Source organism: Tenebrio molitor, chromosome 4 (genome assembly GCF_963966145.1).
Source record: "Tenebrio molitor chromosome 4, icTenMoli1.1, whole genome shotgun sequence".
Taxonomy (NCBI): Eukaryota; Metazoa; Arthropoda; class Insecta; order Coleoptera; family Tenebrionidae; genus Tenebrio; species Tenebrio molitor.
This window is the reverse complement of record NC_091049.1, coordinates 19,664,021-19,678,621: the sequence shown is the minus strand read 5'-3', so window position 1 is coordinate 19,678,621 and position 14,601 is coordinate 19,664,021. Positions and strand designations below refer to the sequence as shown.

Sequence of the window (14,601 nt, the reverse complement as noted above, 5' to 3'; positions counted from 1 at the left end):
TACGTGTTGATCACCATTGATCACACTTGGTATTAAAACTCAGCTGACGTTAAATCTCAATTAAGTTCAAATTGTCAATGCGCGCACAATGACAGATGACATAACCTTACAAAATGAATTTTCTTCATAATTTTTTTTTCGTTAGTTATTCGGTGTTTTAATAGTTATTCTGCTAATCGGGGCGGAGACAAATCCAACAATGTGTAACACAATAAAAATCATTGGTGTGAGCTCGTGACACATGTTGAGTACTTTTGAGGTTATATGAAGTCACTGAATTAACTGAACGATCAAGTTATCGACCGGGGTTGAAAATTATTGAATTACTAATATCGCTATTAAAAAATAGGGGTTGATGGTAGAAGGGTGAAAATTTAGGGTTGTATGTATTTTCTAATGCCACATCATAAAAAAATAAAAATAAACAATTTTGTCCAAAAAATAAAAAAATAAAATTTGGGGTGAACCACCCTTATCACTTAGGGGTATAAAAAATAGATAACAACCTATTCTCAGACCTACTGAATATGCATATACAATTTTATCAAAATCGGTTGAGCCGTTTCGGAGGAGTATGATAACTAAACCTGTGACAAGAGAATTTTATATATTAGATTACTTATTTTTTGTAAATTTTTATTGTAGTCTTCAGCATAGAATACTTGCTCCACATTGATGACGCTCGTAGTTTTTTTTTGATATTCAAAAAATATGAGAGCATGACTTCCTCATTGATTACCCTTACTTGGCATTGTTCTCTCCACTTGTTGAATTCAGCGAATTCTTTTTCGTAATGTTCTTTAGACTTTTCTGGTAATAAACGCTGAGATGCTTCTTGGGCTTCTTCAAAGATTCCTTGAGGAATAGACTCAACTTTTTCCATTTTAGCCACTTTCGAGTAAAACGAAAAAATAAACGACAAATAACCTCAGCAACCAGCACCTCGCGTTCTGAGTTTCACCGAGTTTCAGAAGGGACATTGTTTGTGGTATTTTAAATAATAATTTGGGCTTGTAATTGTGGATAAAACGCTATATTGCATTCGTGTTTTAGTCGTGCGTTCGCACTCGCGTTTAAACATTCTTGCGTGGATAAAATGCTATCTAAAACACTTATACAATCAATAACTGTTATTTATTATTATTAAATATTTATTAACAAAGATTACATGTACCGACATTTATTATGACTTACAGAGGCTTTACAGTGCTTATACAGACTGTAGCTTATAGAGTTATAGAGTTACAGTGGGCAACTTTTGCTTAGAGAATAGCACTATTAATTAATTAAAATGCATGCATCCCAGTCAATTCCTGTGACAAAACATCTACTTATCCTTAACTTTCGTTGTTGTAGCGTAAGTTTCTATGTACAATTTACTAAAAAGAAAAATCATTATAAGAAAATTCCATGAGCTAAAAACCAAGAAATATTTTGGATATGAACATCTTGGATTTATCAAAGCCAGAAAATAAATTAAAAGCACCAAAACAAGTTGTATCTAAAAATGAAAATTACTTTTTTAAACTCACTTTTGCAACTTACAATTTGTAAAAGTGTTACGTGTCGTTTTATCGGTGAATTTCTAGCATACGTTGAATTGCAACAAGTGAACAAATAGTAGGAGTACATAAGAGAATGTATTAATGTATTGGCCAAAGTCAAATAATATGAATGACCTCCAGGAAAATACTTTCCGCTTATCCAAGAACAGAAGAAAATCATGGAGTGATGATACAGATGGAGAAAGCTGATCTGTTGGGATTTTTTCTTTATACCATACTGTTATTAGGATTTATCAGTACTCAATGCTTGATTGATATGATACCTATAACAGTCTAGGCCGTTATTCAAAATTATCAGACCGAGGCCGTTATTTTTGCTGCCGTTGCTACGGTTACGGCACAAATGACAACTAAATTTAATTTTTGAAGTAAAGAGAAATGTCAGTCTTACAAATAAATGTTAAGTATTATTGGTATAAAGAAAACTATAAAACAACATACGGCCGATATGGATATAACAGACTCGGTTGATTATAAAATCTCAACCTCATCTGTTATATAACCCATATCGGCCTAATACCGTTATATACTATTTCCGCAGAACAAATAATACCTAAAATAAAAAAAATTATTGTAAAAAAAAACGGAATAGAAAAGAAATAGGAGCAGAAACATCTTAAGATCTATCTATCCTTAAAAGCATGATCGTAAAGACAAAGATGTTTCTATTAAAAGAAAATTACTTTAATTTTGATTGATTAAACTTAGATGTATTAAAATGTATCTGAAAACTTACCGTATCAACGAAGTCATATATTTTCATAAGTACGTATGTATAATGTAAACGAGCAAAAATAATACCTAGTTCATAGTTTGAGTTTTCAACTTCACTACAAAAGATACTAAAATGTGAAAAATGGCTTGCTAACTAAAATAAAAATATTGAAAAATCATGAATTTTAAAATAATGTGTTTACCTGCATAAACGTGACAAAATTCCAGATGATTTGAGACAAATTATATAACACCACAACAATTTTCAAATCAAACGGTTGTCGATTTTTCATTAACCACGGTCCCAGTTTGAAAACGAAAATAAAATATGTGATCACAATTGCAATCAGTTGACTTGGCGATCTCATTATTATGTAACCGTCCATTCGCGGATCTACAGAAATCCTTAAATAATAACATGACTGTTACCAAGAAAATACATTACCTGACTCTTTTAACAATTCAATCGATAAATCATATAAATCAAACCAAATACAAATTCTAAAGTTTAATACGGGTTGATGAGGCAACTGTATAATAATGATTCTTTAATATCTAAAAAATATTGTGGCGGTTGTAGTTAAAATTGATTATTTATAAGACACCACCACAGTGACAGCCTAAGTCAAAAAGTAAATAAGAAGTTAAATCACAATGTGGGCGCACATAGAAGATTTGTGTATGTAAATGTTGGTATGGAAAACAGCTTTTTGAGAAGGAATGTTTATAATCAGATTTTTATGTATGATCCACTAGATTTTTCAAATAATATAAATTGTCTTCACAGTTTTTACCAAACAAATGTACACTGCACTACTGCGCCACAATAGAATTTAACGAGCAAGGCAGCCACTTAGAAGTCAACGAGTGATAAACGATGATAAAAGGTGCATAAAAATTCCTAAATGCAAGGACTGACGTACAGTTAATTTCAAAATTATAGAGTACACCTCAAAAATCAAGAAGTCAATTTATTACAGTTTTTTCCACATGTAAAGATGCCTTTCTGAAATTTGAACGTCATACTCGTATTTTTTATATAGGTTAGGTAAGTTTGACAACATAAAATGTCGCTGATATTTTAGAGCACCATAATATTGTCTGTTTTATCCTCTACACGGTGCTGTTCGCGATGTTATAATACTGGGCTACCCTCCGGATCGACCACCCTTCTTTTAATTACGAAAGAGTGAGCACTTCCGCGTTTTCGGTTAGATTAGGTATTTTGTTTGTCAAAATTGACATTGGTCATTGACAAAAAATTTAAGTACATTTTACACTGTAGAAAATTAGCTGTAGGGGAAAGCGTTGTACCTTGGGTCTTTTGATCTGTAAGTGCCATCTACAGGTCCAGGGCCAAAACATTACAATACTTTTACAGATGCCTTGTAGGCCATTTTATTTAGTTAGGTTGAACAGCCGTCAGTCTACATGTGGCAGAGTAAACCAACGCGTGCTATTTCGTATATTAAAAGTAAATTTTCTTAATCCAGTTAGGTAAGCCCCCACACTGTTACCTTTTATTTTAAAATGTTCAAATATCGGTGGTGTATACGTTATCATATGCCGTAAAAGTTGCGAACACTGTCATTGTGATAAATATTACCTAAAACTGATACATTCCGGGTTTTTATGTCACTTGCACATTGTTGTACCTCGAGCCATCAAAGATGTTGTACTTTGGGTCGTGGCCCAAGGTACAACCACATAACACCTCTTTCATTTTTTTTTTATTTATAGCATAATGCCGCGAAGTAAACAAGGGAAAACTAGAGAAAAAATTGATGTTGAGGCTTTGTCGAGAGCAGTGACAAATGTTCTACAGAATAACACCAAAATTAGAACAGCTGCTCGAAATTTAGGTGTCTCGAACTACTTTAACGAGGCATTTATTAAAACACAGGGCTATACCTGATCAACTTGCTTTCAAGTACGAAGCTCGAAATGACGTTAAGCGAATTTTCTCTAATGTCGAAGAATTGGAGTTAGTAGAATATTGTAAACAGGCTGCCAGGCTGCACCATGGCTTAATAAGAAAAGGTATTCTTAATCTTGCATTTGAATATGCTAATAAAAATAATATAATAATACCTCCGAATTGGAAGGAAACGAAGTCGGCTGGATACATGTGGTTAAGGGGATTACGAAAACGGTACCCACGTTTATCCTTAAGCAAGCCGGAACCTACTAGCTTGGCACGGGCCACTAGTTTCAACCGTGAAAATGTGTCTGCGTTTTTTAAAAACCTAAAAGAAGTTCTGACGCGACATAACTTTTCATCAAGACGTATTTATAATCTTGATGAGACAGGGAATTCAACGGTACACGTACCTCCAAAAATCTTGTGTGCGAAAGGAACCAAACAAGTTGGCAGTGTAACTTCTGGCGAAAGGGGTATAAATGTCACAATGATTGCTGCAATAAATGCTATCGGAAATTGTGTGGTTTTGCTGGTTTGATGATGGTGATATAAATGATGTACTCGGAATGTATAACTTAACAAATGTATATTGTCTCGTGTTGTGTTGTGTTACAAAAGGTATGATTCAGGTAAAGACAGAGTGGTGACAGAGAGACGGACAGTTTTCGGACGGCTCTCGTCAGTGGTTATATAAGCTAAGATGGGGTGGGAGAAGGACACCCCTACTGGTTACTTAACAGAAATCATGTGCCGCCTATGTTGATATTTCCGCGAGTGCATTTTAAAGATCATATGATAATCGGTGCACCCGCAGGATCAATTGGAGGGGCAAATCCTTCAGGATGGTCAAATGAAGTCCTCTTTGTTAAGTATCTGAATCATTTTATTGCATGTGAAAAGCCTTCGACAGAGGATCCAGTTCTATTAATATTGGATAACCACGAATCCCACATATCCATTGAGGCGATTGCTCTGGCAAAAAGTAATGGTATTGTCATGTTGACACTACCACCTCATTTTGCGCTCGCATTACACGGGGTTTCCCCACTACATCACATCGTGGTATGAGCGCAGGTCTCATATCACAGATAAGGCAAATGCTGGGTCAGTATTTATTTACCCCTCAATACCTACCACCTTCCTTCCGCACCCATCCTCACTGCACCCATCCCGAATTTTCCGTCAGTGTGGCTGAAAAGGCTATGGAAAGCCTCAGCAGCCCGCCCTTCCTCGGGGGGGAATGAAAGATGTATCCTTTCCTTTTCGCATTATACACAAGATTTTTCCTACAATCGCACAGGTTGCGCAATAATTAAAAACGTCAGTTTTACAAAACATTAAATTTTATTAACAATACATATGATGCCGTGAGATCATTTAAATTTATAATTAAAGTTGGCTATGACTTTAAAATTAGATTGACAACACCATTGACATCTTGATTTGGTTTGTTAAAGTGGCGCTTCAAAATTCAATACAGAATATGAAACTGCAACTACTGCGAGTTAACACCTGACTTGAATACAACTGTTACCTCGCCGTTTCATATTTTGTATTTAATTTTAAAGCGTCATTTTGACAATTCAAATCAAGGTGTCAGTGGTGTTGCCAGCATAATTTTAAAATCATAGCCTCCTTTAATTATAAATTTAAATGATCGCACGGTATCAAACATTAATTATAAATTTGTTTCTCAGTCTAGGACTGGTTTACAAATCTATGAGAGGCATGATGACCAACTCAATAGACCGGGACCAATGGCTTAACGTGACTTCCGAATCACGAGATCGAATATAGCCTTTTTTTTAAATTTCGCCCTAGGTCGGAATCGAACCCGCGACCCTCGCGTCCCTGAGCCGAAACGGACTCCCTTAGGCTATATTCCGCCTAAGATTACTATTATTATGGTTATTAAAATTAAATACACAGTTTTTTTTTACAATTTTTTATTTTAATTCCTGACGAATAAAGTCTCAACGAGTTTGAAATAGAATGTTCGCCTGTTGTAACTGAGTGAATAGTGAGTTGCTGAGGTGATTCGTCCTTACCTAAGATTTTGTGAGCCGTTCCGATTTTGTTATTAATGCTATCTTCAATGTATCCTTCAGCTGTTGAAGAACTTTTCCAGCCTGAGCTGTACAATATCACCTCCCCCATCCCCCATCAACTAAAACTGTGGCTGATGTTCGACGCAGACTATGACCAGTATATAATTTATCTCCTGGTGAATTTAAATACTGGGCGATATCGCTGGGGATTTTTCCAATAATATTCATGCTTACCACTTGTTTAAAACATTTTCCGTTGGAATATCGTAGAAAAAGACGGCATGGGGTGTCTTAACGCAACGTATCTTCTGAAAATTGAGAAAAAATCAACTGACTCGTCTCTGTTGTTGCTAACAGTGAAGACACGACTCTTATTTGTTTTTGTATCAGGAACTTGTACTACAGGGTCATTATAAATGATAAATGATATAAATGATAAGGAATCTTTGTCTTCAATATCTTTGATGGTCATTTTCACAAGTTCGTCCCGTCTACATGCACCAAAAACTCCCATAATTAGGACTACCTGTCAAGAACATCTTATTAATACATGCATAAAATGTATTGGAAATTTATAACAATAACATAATTATTAATTACATAACATTTTTGATTTACAATGCAAAAATTTCCGATTATAATGCGTAAATAATAATGCATAAAATTAATATTATTATTTACCTTTTTCATTAGAAATACTGGGTCATTATAAATGTTTGTAACGAGTGGGCGTAGCGGCGCACCTAAAGCATAGCGCACAGGTACCTACGATGGTATAGTTTTCCCATTTATAATTTCGTTTTATGGCTGTGCAATTGTAATTATTAGGGGCTGGGGTTGTGGTTTTGGCAATAGACGTGAAGATATTGTAGCCTGGTCAGACAACAGAGAAGAGACCTTCTTTTACAGTCCTAGGATTTATGGCGGTAGTTGCCTATTGTCGGGGTATTTAACTTCCTGACAACAGGGCTGGTAGTAAAACCAAATTATAAATGGGAACACTATACACTCGACCGGTAAAGAAAAGCCCAGGCTCTCCGGTCAGACATGCATTATTTGTTTGTCTAGTAGTATTTAGCCCAGGGGATTGAAACTGAATAGGATGGCCTTGAAAGAAGCAAAATAGTAGTTATTCGGAACAGGAGAGGGCGCTTCTGTTTTATGAATAATCATTATTGTACAAAAACTATGGTGTCATTATTATTACTGAGCGATTCCAATAGCACAAAAGGTAAGAAATAAATATATCACACTAGATCAATGTGTAATTTATTAAATAACTGCAGATGTCTTATCAATATCGAAAAAAATGTGCTGTTATTGGTTGTGGAAAGACTTTCAAATCGGATTCTTCAGTGAAATATTTCCACTTTTCCCAATGACAAGACATTGTTTAATAAGTGGTTGGATTCCATAAAAAATGACGTGCTTTTTACTATGGAACTTCAAACCGATTTCGCCAAGTTCAGATTCTATAGCTTGCTCCATGATGGTAACTCGTATAGTTCTCTTCAAGGCGTCGATCTTTACGACGTCCCGCGTCTCTGACGGTGTCCACTTATCAATTAGCCCACGTACCCCTTTGATTTTCTCTTTTGTTGTAGCTGCTTTTCCGATCGTTTCTAATTCCATTAGAAGAACGACACACGGCACTATCTCAAATTTTAACTGATACTTTATGTCATTGGAATATTCCATTGGAAAAAATTATTGCCATTGTAACAGATAATCGAGCAAATATTGTTAAAGCATCAATTGATACATTTGGAAAATCTAGACACGCACGCTGTTTTGCTTATACGTTAAACGTCGTGCCTGAAAAATCTTTTCAAAATTCACCAGAAATTAGCGCGATTCTAGAAAAAATAAGAAACATTATTCGCTGAGAAAAATGCAAATGAATGATGGAGTTCCAGAAGGAACTACCTTGAAATTGAAACAAGATGTGCAGACGAGATGGAATTCTGTGTTTTACATGATTGACAGGTTTATTGAACTTAGTAGATATGTAAGTTAAATACTCTTGGACAATCCATCAGGACGAGACATGATAGTCGCCATTGAACTAAATACGTTGAAAGAATTACTAGAACTAATTCTAAAGCCTTTAGAAATTGCAACGAGGGAATTGTCTGGAGAAAAATATGTCACTATTAGTAAAGTTATTCCTATCATTCATGGCATTTATCATCAGATTGGGAAAGTTACAACACAGCATGAGGCAGCAAAAAAATTTTTCAAAAATCAATTATCACAGATGAAAAAACGATTCGAACACATAGAGAACGTGACACAGTTTGCTATTGCTACATTGTTGGATCCACGTTTCAAAAAGATTCATTTAAAGGATTTCAATGCCGTAGCAAAAGCGGTTCGACTTATAAAAAATGAAATGGCAGGGATAACTGTAGAAGCACAAATTGTAGAAGATCTTTCTGAAGAATCGGCTGCCGTTGAAGACACTGACGATTTATGGGATCACCATAAACTTTTATTACAACAAATCCAACCAGAAATTCAAAATGAAGATTTACAAAACACCAACTCAAAATTAATTTTCCAAGACTGTATCCAATAGCCCCAAAGTATTTGCAAATTTCAGAAACTTCAGTTCCGGCGGAACGCTTATTTTCGAAGGCCGGCAATATTATGACTGTAAAATGAAACAGATTGCTTGGGAAAAGATTGAATAAACTACTGTTTCTTGGTTTTTTAGATATCAATGAGTGGTATTACGTGTTTTTTTTTTTTAATATGTATTTTTTAAGCGTTTATGTTTACTTCTACTGTTTTTTTTTTTTTTTAATTTTGAATAAAGTTTGAATTATTTCACCGATGTTTTTAAAACATCGATGTTTTGTTTCGATATATCGTACATCGATGCAACGATGTTGCTTTTTAACTAACATCGAGGTTCTTCTTTCAATGTTCCCATCACTAGACGGCACTACCTGCTCCTCTAGTCTCCTTAGGCTAAATACAACTAGACAAACAAATAATGCATGTCTGGCCGAAGGGCCTGGGCTTTTCTTTATCGGTCGAGTGTACAATCATTTATAATGACCCCGTATTTCATATGGCCCTTCAAAAAGAAACTTCAATATTTCTTCTTTTGTAAAAGTTTTTGATTTTTTTTTTGGTTATATCCTACGGAATGTTGTTTTAAGAATGCGATTAATTTCTTATATTGACTGATATCAATATTGTTTTTTACGATAACACAAATCTGATCATCGAGTCGATGACTTCATGGTTTTTGCTTTCTCACTAAAGTAAACTATGATTACGTTTTCTGTGTATCTTTTAACCTTCTTCAAATTACACCATGCGACCATATTTATGTCGCGACTTTTCGGGCAGCAGATTCAACGTAACCTTTTTAGCAACGTCCGCAATTTCGGGTGGTGTACTCGATAAATCATTCAGCTCATTTCCTTCTTCCATTTTTGTACTTGAATACTTGAAGAACACAAAACCTGCGTTCACAAAACCATAAATTTACCTGTTGTTATGGAATAATAAACGATATATCAAATGAAAAGGCGTTTAAGGGACTATGAACTGCCATATAATATTTATTTTTTAAAGAAGCAGTTTAAGTGGGGTGATATTTAACTTTCTTATTTTAAATTGTGACATATGTTTTTCATTACTTATTTTTAAAGTCACTATTTTTCTAAACATTGCTGTATAAAAATATTATTTGTTTTTTGAAAAGTTTTGAAGACATAAAAATGTTTAATAAATAATAATTGAGACATTTTAATGTAAAGTCATGTTGCTTTGTGAGAGTCAGCTAGCGCATTTGTTACGCAAAGAATTTGATAAGTTGTTAAAATTGCATTTCCTCGTAATCGTGAGTAAAAATGAATAAATGAATACCTTTGAAGAAATGACCGACATGCTGCAAGCGTATTTTGAGCGTGAAAAAAAGTGTACAGGCCGCTATTTGTCTTTACCATCAGCGTTTTCCTAAAAATCCTAAAAAATTTGAATAGTGAAAGACAAATTTGCGCATTTATGGTGCGTTCAAATAGCCAAAACAACAATATCCAGTTCCCAGACACGAAAACGTAGAACTGGATGTTATGTTGAGCATTGAAGAAAACCTTGACACTTCTATTCGTCAAATGGCGTCTGAACAAGGAACTTCTTATGGAACAGTTCAACGTATTTTAAAAAAACATAAAGTGAGACGGTACATTCCACAATGACAAGACCCTGCCTTATACAGAAAAATTTTATGGTGTGACGAATGCACTTTTTTAAATAATGGAGTATTTAATCGCCATAATCATCGACACTGGGGACGTGAAAACCCCCATATTACTGTCCAAACCCATTTTCAAAGGCGCTTCCACATAAATTTTTGTTGTGGTTTATTTGGAGATCGATTAGTTGGACATTTTGTCATCGAAGGGAAGTTAAATGCTCAAAAATATTTTCAATTTTGCTGCATGTAGAAAATTTTGTTGAAGAATTACCGCTGGCACAGTTTAATAGGATGTATTTTCAACAACCTGGAGCTACGCCCCATAATGCAAGAGGAAATGCGAATTTACTTGATACGATATTTGGTGACAGGTGAATTGGTACTTACTAGGGCCCGGATTTTAGGCAAAATGGACTATTTTTATTTTTTAAGGCACATGTATGAAACTTGTCTATAAATGATTTCTGGCTTAATTAGAGTAATTAGAGCCATATTTGATTCTGCCTATTCGGCCTAAAATGCCCTTTAAATACCTATTTTACCTTTTAACTGCCTGAACATGCCTAAAATGACCAAAAATCAATTTCATTTTTGCGGTTTTTTCCCAATTTTCGAATTCTGGGAAGTTTACGGTATTGAAAATGTAAAAGTGGTACCTCAATAAAATTTACAATGCTTTATGATTTTAAAATTTAAGGAGATGTAATTACTGAAATGTACAAAGTGCAGTACAATACAGGAATTACTTTTTCGCTTTTACGGTTGGGACCATGATGTCAGCGGTAAATACTCCGACAATACCTAAGTACCACAAACCATTAGACTGGACTGGCATAAATTACAGAGTTTATCTGTTTGCCTCTGTTCGAAGGGGTGCAGGTATACGCGGTCTAATGTTTTCTGATACTTAGGTATTGTTAGAAGCTTTAACGTTTATAAAATGGCCCTTGCCATAAAAACGAAAATTAAAATCCCGAAGTGAAAATTTAAGAAATATAAAATTAACCATCTCCTCTGAAATTTGGTGGGAGACGTAAATATAAGCATTACAAATTTGTCATTTCTCGTTTACTTTATCTCCGTGCAGTGGTCGTGTTTCTTGTGAACCTGTTTAAAGTGAACATAATGCCGAAACAAAAAATTAGTTTACGCGAAAAAATATTACAGTGGACAAGCAAGAAAGATTTATATGAAATAAAATCAACCCGAGAAATGTTTTGTAAAGCTTGTGGTAAACTGGTAAGTTAAGCATAATTAAAAATATGTCATTTTATATTTTTTACTTATTTGAAAATTTTATTTTTTGTAGTTTATATGCGAAAAAAAATGTCACTTGCAACAGCATGAGCAAACGGCCATCCATAAAGAGAACATTATGACACCGCTTCGGCAAACGTTGCTGACACAGAACTTGGAGGAATCGGCAAATAGTACATTCAATATGGAACTTTGTAACGTCTTTTTAGCTGCCAATATACCATGGCACAAACTACAAAATCCTGCGTTTCAGAATTTTCTGACAAAATATTGTGGTAGAAAAATTCCGGATGAGTCTACTTTACGGAAAAATTATTTACCAAAATGCTACAAAGATGTATGAACATACTATCTTTTAATATTTAATTTAAAATTATTTTCACTTTTAGACTATTGACCGCATTCGGAATGAGCTGGATCCTTTTAACATATGGGTTTCAGTTGACGAAACAACAGATGCACTTGGGCGATATGTGGCGAATTGTCTGGTTGGGAAACTTTCAGAAGATGAACCTGGAAAATCTTATCTTTTGGCGTCTAAACAATTAGAAAGAACAAATCATGAGACAATAGCTAGATTCGTAAATCAATCTTTAGGTAAGGGTTTTTCACTTTTTTAAATTTATTTTGATTTAAAATTTCTATGCGTAGAAATCTTGTGGAGTACCAGAGTTGTTGCTGAAAAGTTTCTTTTGTTTGTAACGGATGGAGCACCATATATGATAAAATCTGGTAGACACCTTAAGGTGTTTTATCCAAAAATTGTGCATGTCACATGCTTAGCGCATGCTTTAAATCTAGTGGCTGAAAAAATTCGCTATCAATATGAAGATGTGGATAATTTAATTTCGAACGTGAAAAAAATTTTCGTTAAGGCACCTTTGAGAGTTGAAATGTACAAAGAAAAACTAAAAGAAATGCCACTGCCTCCACAGCCAATTTTAACACGATGGGGAACATGGCTTCAGGCTGCTATGTTTTACAGCGAACACTTTGATTCCATTAAAGAAGTAAGTATATAAAAGATAAGCAAATTAATTGATTGTTAAACTGTTTTTAACTACTCACAGGTTGTCATGTCCTTTGATGGAAGTTCTGCTGTTGCTATTCAAAAAGCACAGTCTATAATGAAGAAACCCGGAATAAAAAACCAATTAATTTATGTTCGCAGTAATTTTAAAATAATCTGCGAAAGTATTACTCAATTGGAAAAAAATGGGTTACCTTTAACCGATTCAATCAAAATTGTTGAAAACGTATTTACCTCCCTAAAAAAATCTCCAGGCCCTGTAGCAGCAGTAGCATTAAAAAAACTTGAAGATGTTACTGAAAAAAATCCTGGATACAAATTTCTTCTAGAATTGGCAAGAATTTTTAGAGGTGAAGATGTGCCGGAACATGACACCAAAATGGAAGAAATTTATTACAAATTTGCGCCCATTACCTCTTGCGAGGTAGAAAGAAGTTTTTCAAAATATAAGTCCATTTTGGTGGATAACCGACAATGTTTTAAAGTAGAAAATTTAGAGCAATATCTTGTATGCAATGTAAATACGTAACAATGTAAATAACTAACAAACTTGTAGTATTGTATATTAATTAATAAAAAATAATTAGTAAATATCTTGTTGTGTGTACCTACTTAAAACTTTAAAAACACATTTTTTAATTTAATTAACCACAACTTTAAGGACCTAGTATGGCTTATTTTCAGTTTTTAAGGGACTATTTGCAGTAGTTTAAGGGACTATTTTAGGCACCTATTTCCGACTTTTTAATTGCCTAAAATCCGGGCCCTAATAATAATTAATCTACATAACAGATTTTGTAACACTGGCTGTTTAAATAACAAACACAAAATGTGTAAGAATTTCCCAAATTCTTACTGAAGAACTCAAAACAAATATTTGTTTGACCACTAAGGATATTCCTTCAACATTGCCATAAAATTTTAAAACAAGAAAAATACAGAAGTTATTACCACGAGATTATCATAGCAGAATGGAGTTTTGTGGGTACTGGATTTCTTTCCTATTTACGGATGGAAATACATTTATGTTGAACGGAAGTGTTCATCAACAGAATAATCGAATTTGGGCCCGGGGAAAACCCGTATGCTATAAAAGAAATTGACACACAGTGGCCTAACAAAGTTAACGTTTGGGCAGGCATGATAGGTAATCACATTTTAGGGCGCTTCTTCATAGACGGCAATCTTAATCGTGTAAAATACATGGAACTCCTAATCATGCAAGTTGGTCCGGCGTTAAATGAAGTTATTTTCCAGCATGATGGGGCACCACCACATTGTGTTGCAGAAGTAACGCAATTTTTAAATCAATAATTTCCAGATTTGTGGATAGGACGATATGGTCCTTACAAATGGCCCCCTAGAAGTCCTGATCTTTCAATGCTTGATTATTTCCTGTGGGGTTATTTAGCACAAAAAGTATTTGTTTAGATACAGACCAGAGACCAGCGGACATTCAGTTTAGGCAAAACAAGATAAACGTGAAAAAATTATCTCTCTAGAAATGTTACGGCCACTACTTAATATGAAAACTACTACAAACACAAGAAAAGGAAGAGAAAAACGCCAGTCGACAATTTATACTAACTCCCCCGAATTCAAAATAATACAACAACGAACTCAGAAAAAGAAAGAGAAAAATGCAGGGAAAAACGAGTAAAACGAGATGTTTTTAACACAACCTTCAAAAAAAGAAAAGCAGAAAAGGCCTTGTCGGATGAAAATGATAACGATTCATTGTTTTCATTGAGATCAGAGAGCTCTTTAGCTAACGACTCAATCATGGAATTAACTGATGATCAGAATATAGAAAACAATCACGTGTGATATACGACGTTTTATCTTACAGGTGC

General features: G+C 34.4%; 2 protein-coding genes across 3 annotated transcripts; one reads left to right on the top strand and one right to left on the bottom strand.

The window, feature by feature from the left end:
• Nucleotides 1-869: 869 nt before the first annotated feature.
• Nucleotides 870-3,043, bottom strand: LOC138128368 (very long chain fatty acid elongase AAEL008004-like). 2 transcript variants are annotated; one of them, XM_069044572.1, is made up of 6 exons: nucleotides 2,725-3,043; nucleotides 2,483-2,673; nucleotides 2,302-2,433; nucleotides 2,102-2,118; nucleotides 1,546-1,771; nucleotides 872-1,501 (listed from the first exon to the last, which is right to left on the bottom strand). In XM_069044572.1, exons 2-6 carry the CDS (start codon nucleotides 2,663-2,665, stop codon nucleotides 1,328-1,330), a joined length of 732 nt encoding a protein of 243 aa, XP_068900673.1. In that variant the 5' UTR covers nucleotides 2,666-2,673; nucleotides 2,725-3,043; the 3' UTR covers nucleotides 872-1,327. The 2 variants fall into 2 exon arrangements, with proteins under 2 accessions (XP_068900674.1, XP_068900673.1); XM_069044573.1 differs by having other exon boundaries at nucleotides 870-1,501; nucleotides 2,483-3,043.
• Nucleotides 3,044-10,836: 7,793 nt separating this feature from the next.
• On the top strand, nucleotides 10,837-13,339 carry LOC138128362 (uncharacterized). Its single transcript, XM_069044565.1, has 5 exons — nucleotides 10,837-11,700; nucleotides 11,771-12,055; nucleotides 12,108-12,315; nucleotides 12,370-12,728; nucleotides 12,789-13,339. The coding sequence occupies exons 1-5, from the start codon at nucleotides 11,587-11,589 to the stop codon at nucleotides 13,275-13,277; spliced, it is 1,455 nt and encodes a 484-aa protein (XP_068900666.1). The 5' UTR covers nucleotides 10,837-11,586; the 3' UTR covers nucleotides 13,278-13,339.
• Nucleotides 13,340-14,601: the final 1,262 nt, after the last annotated feature.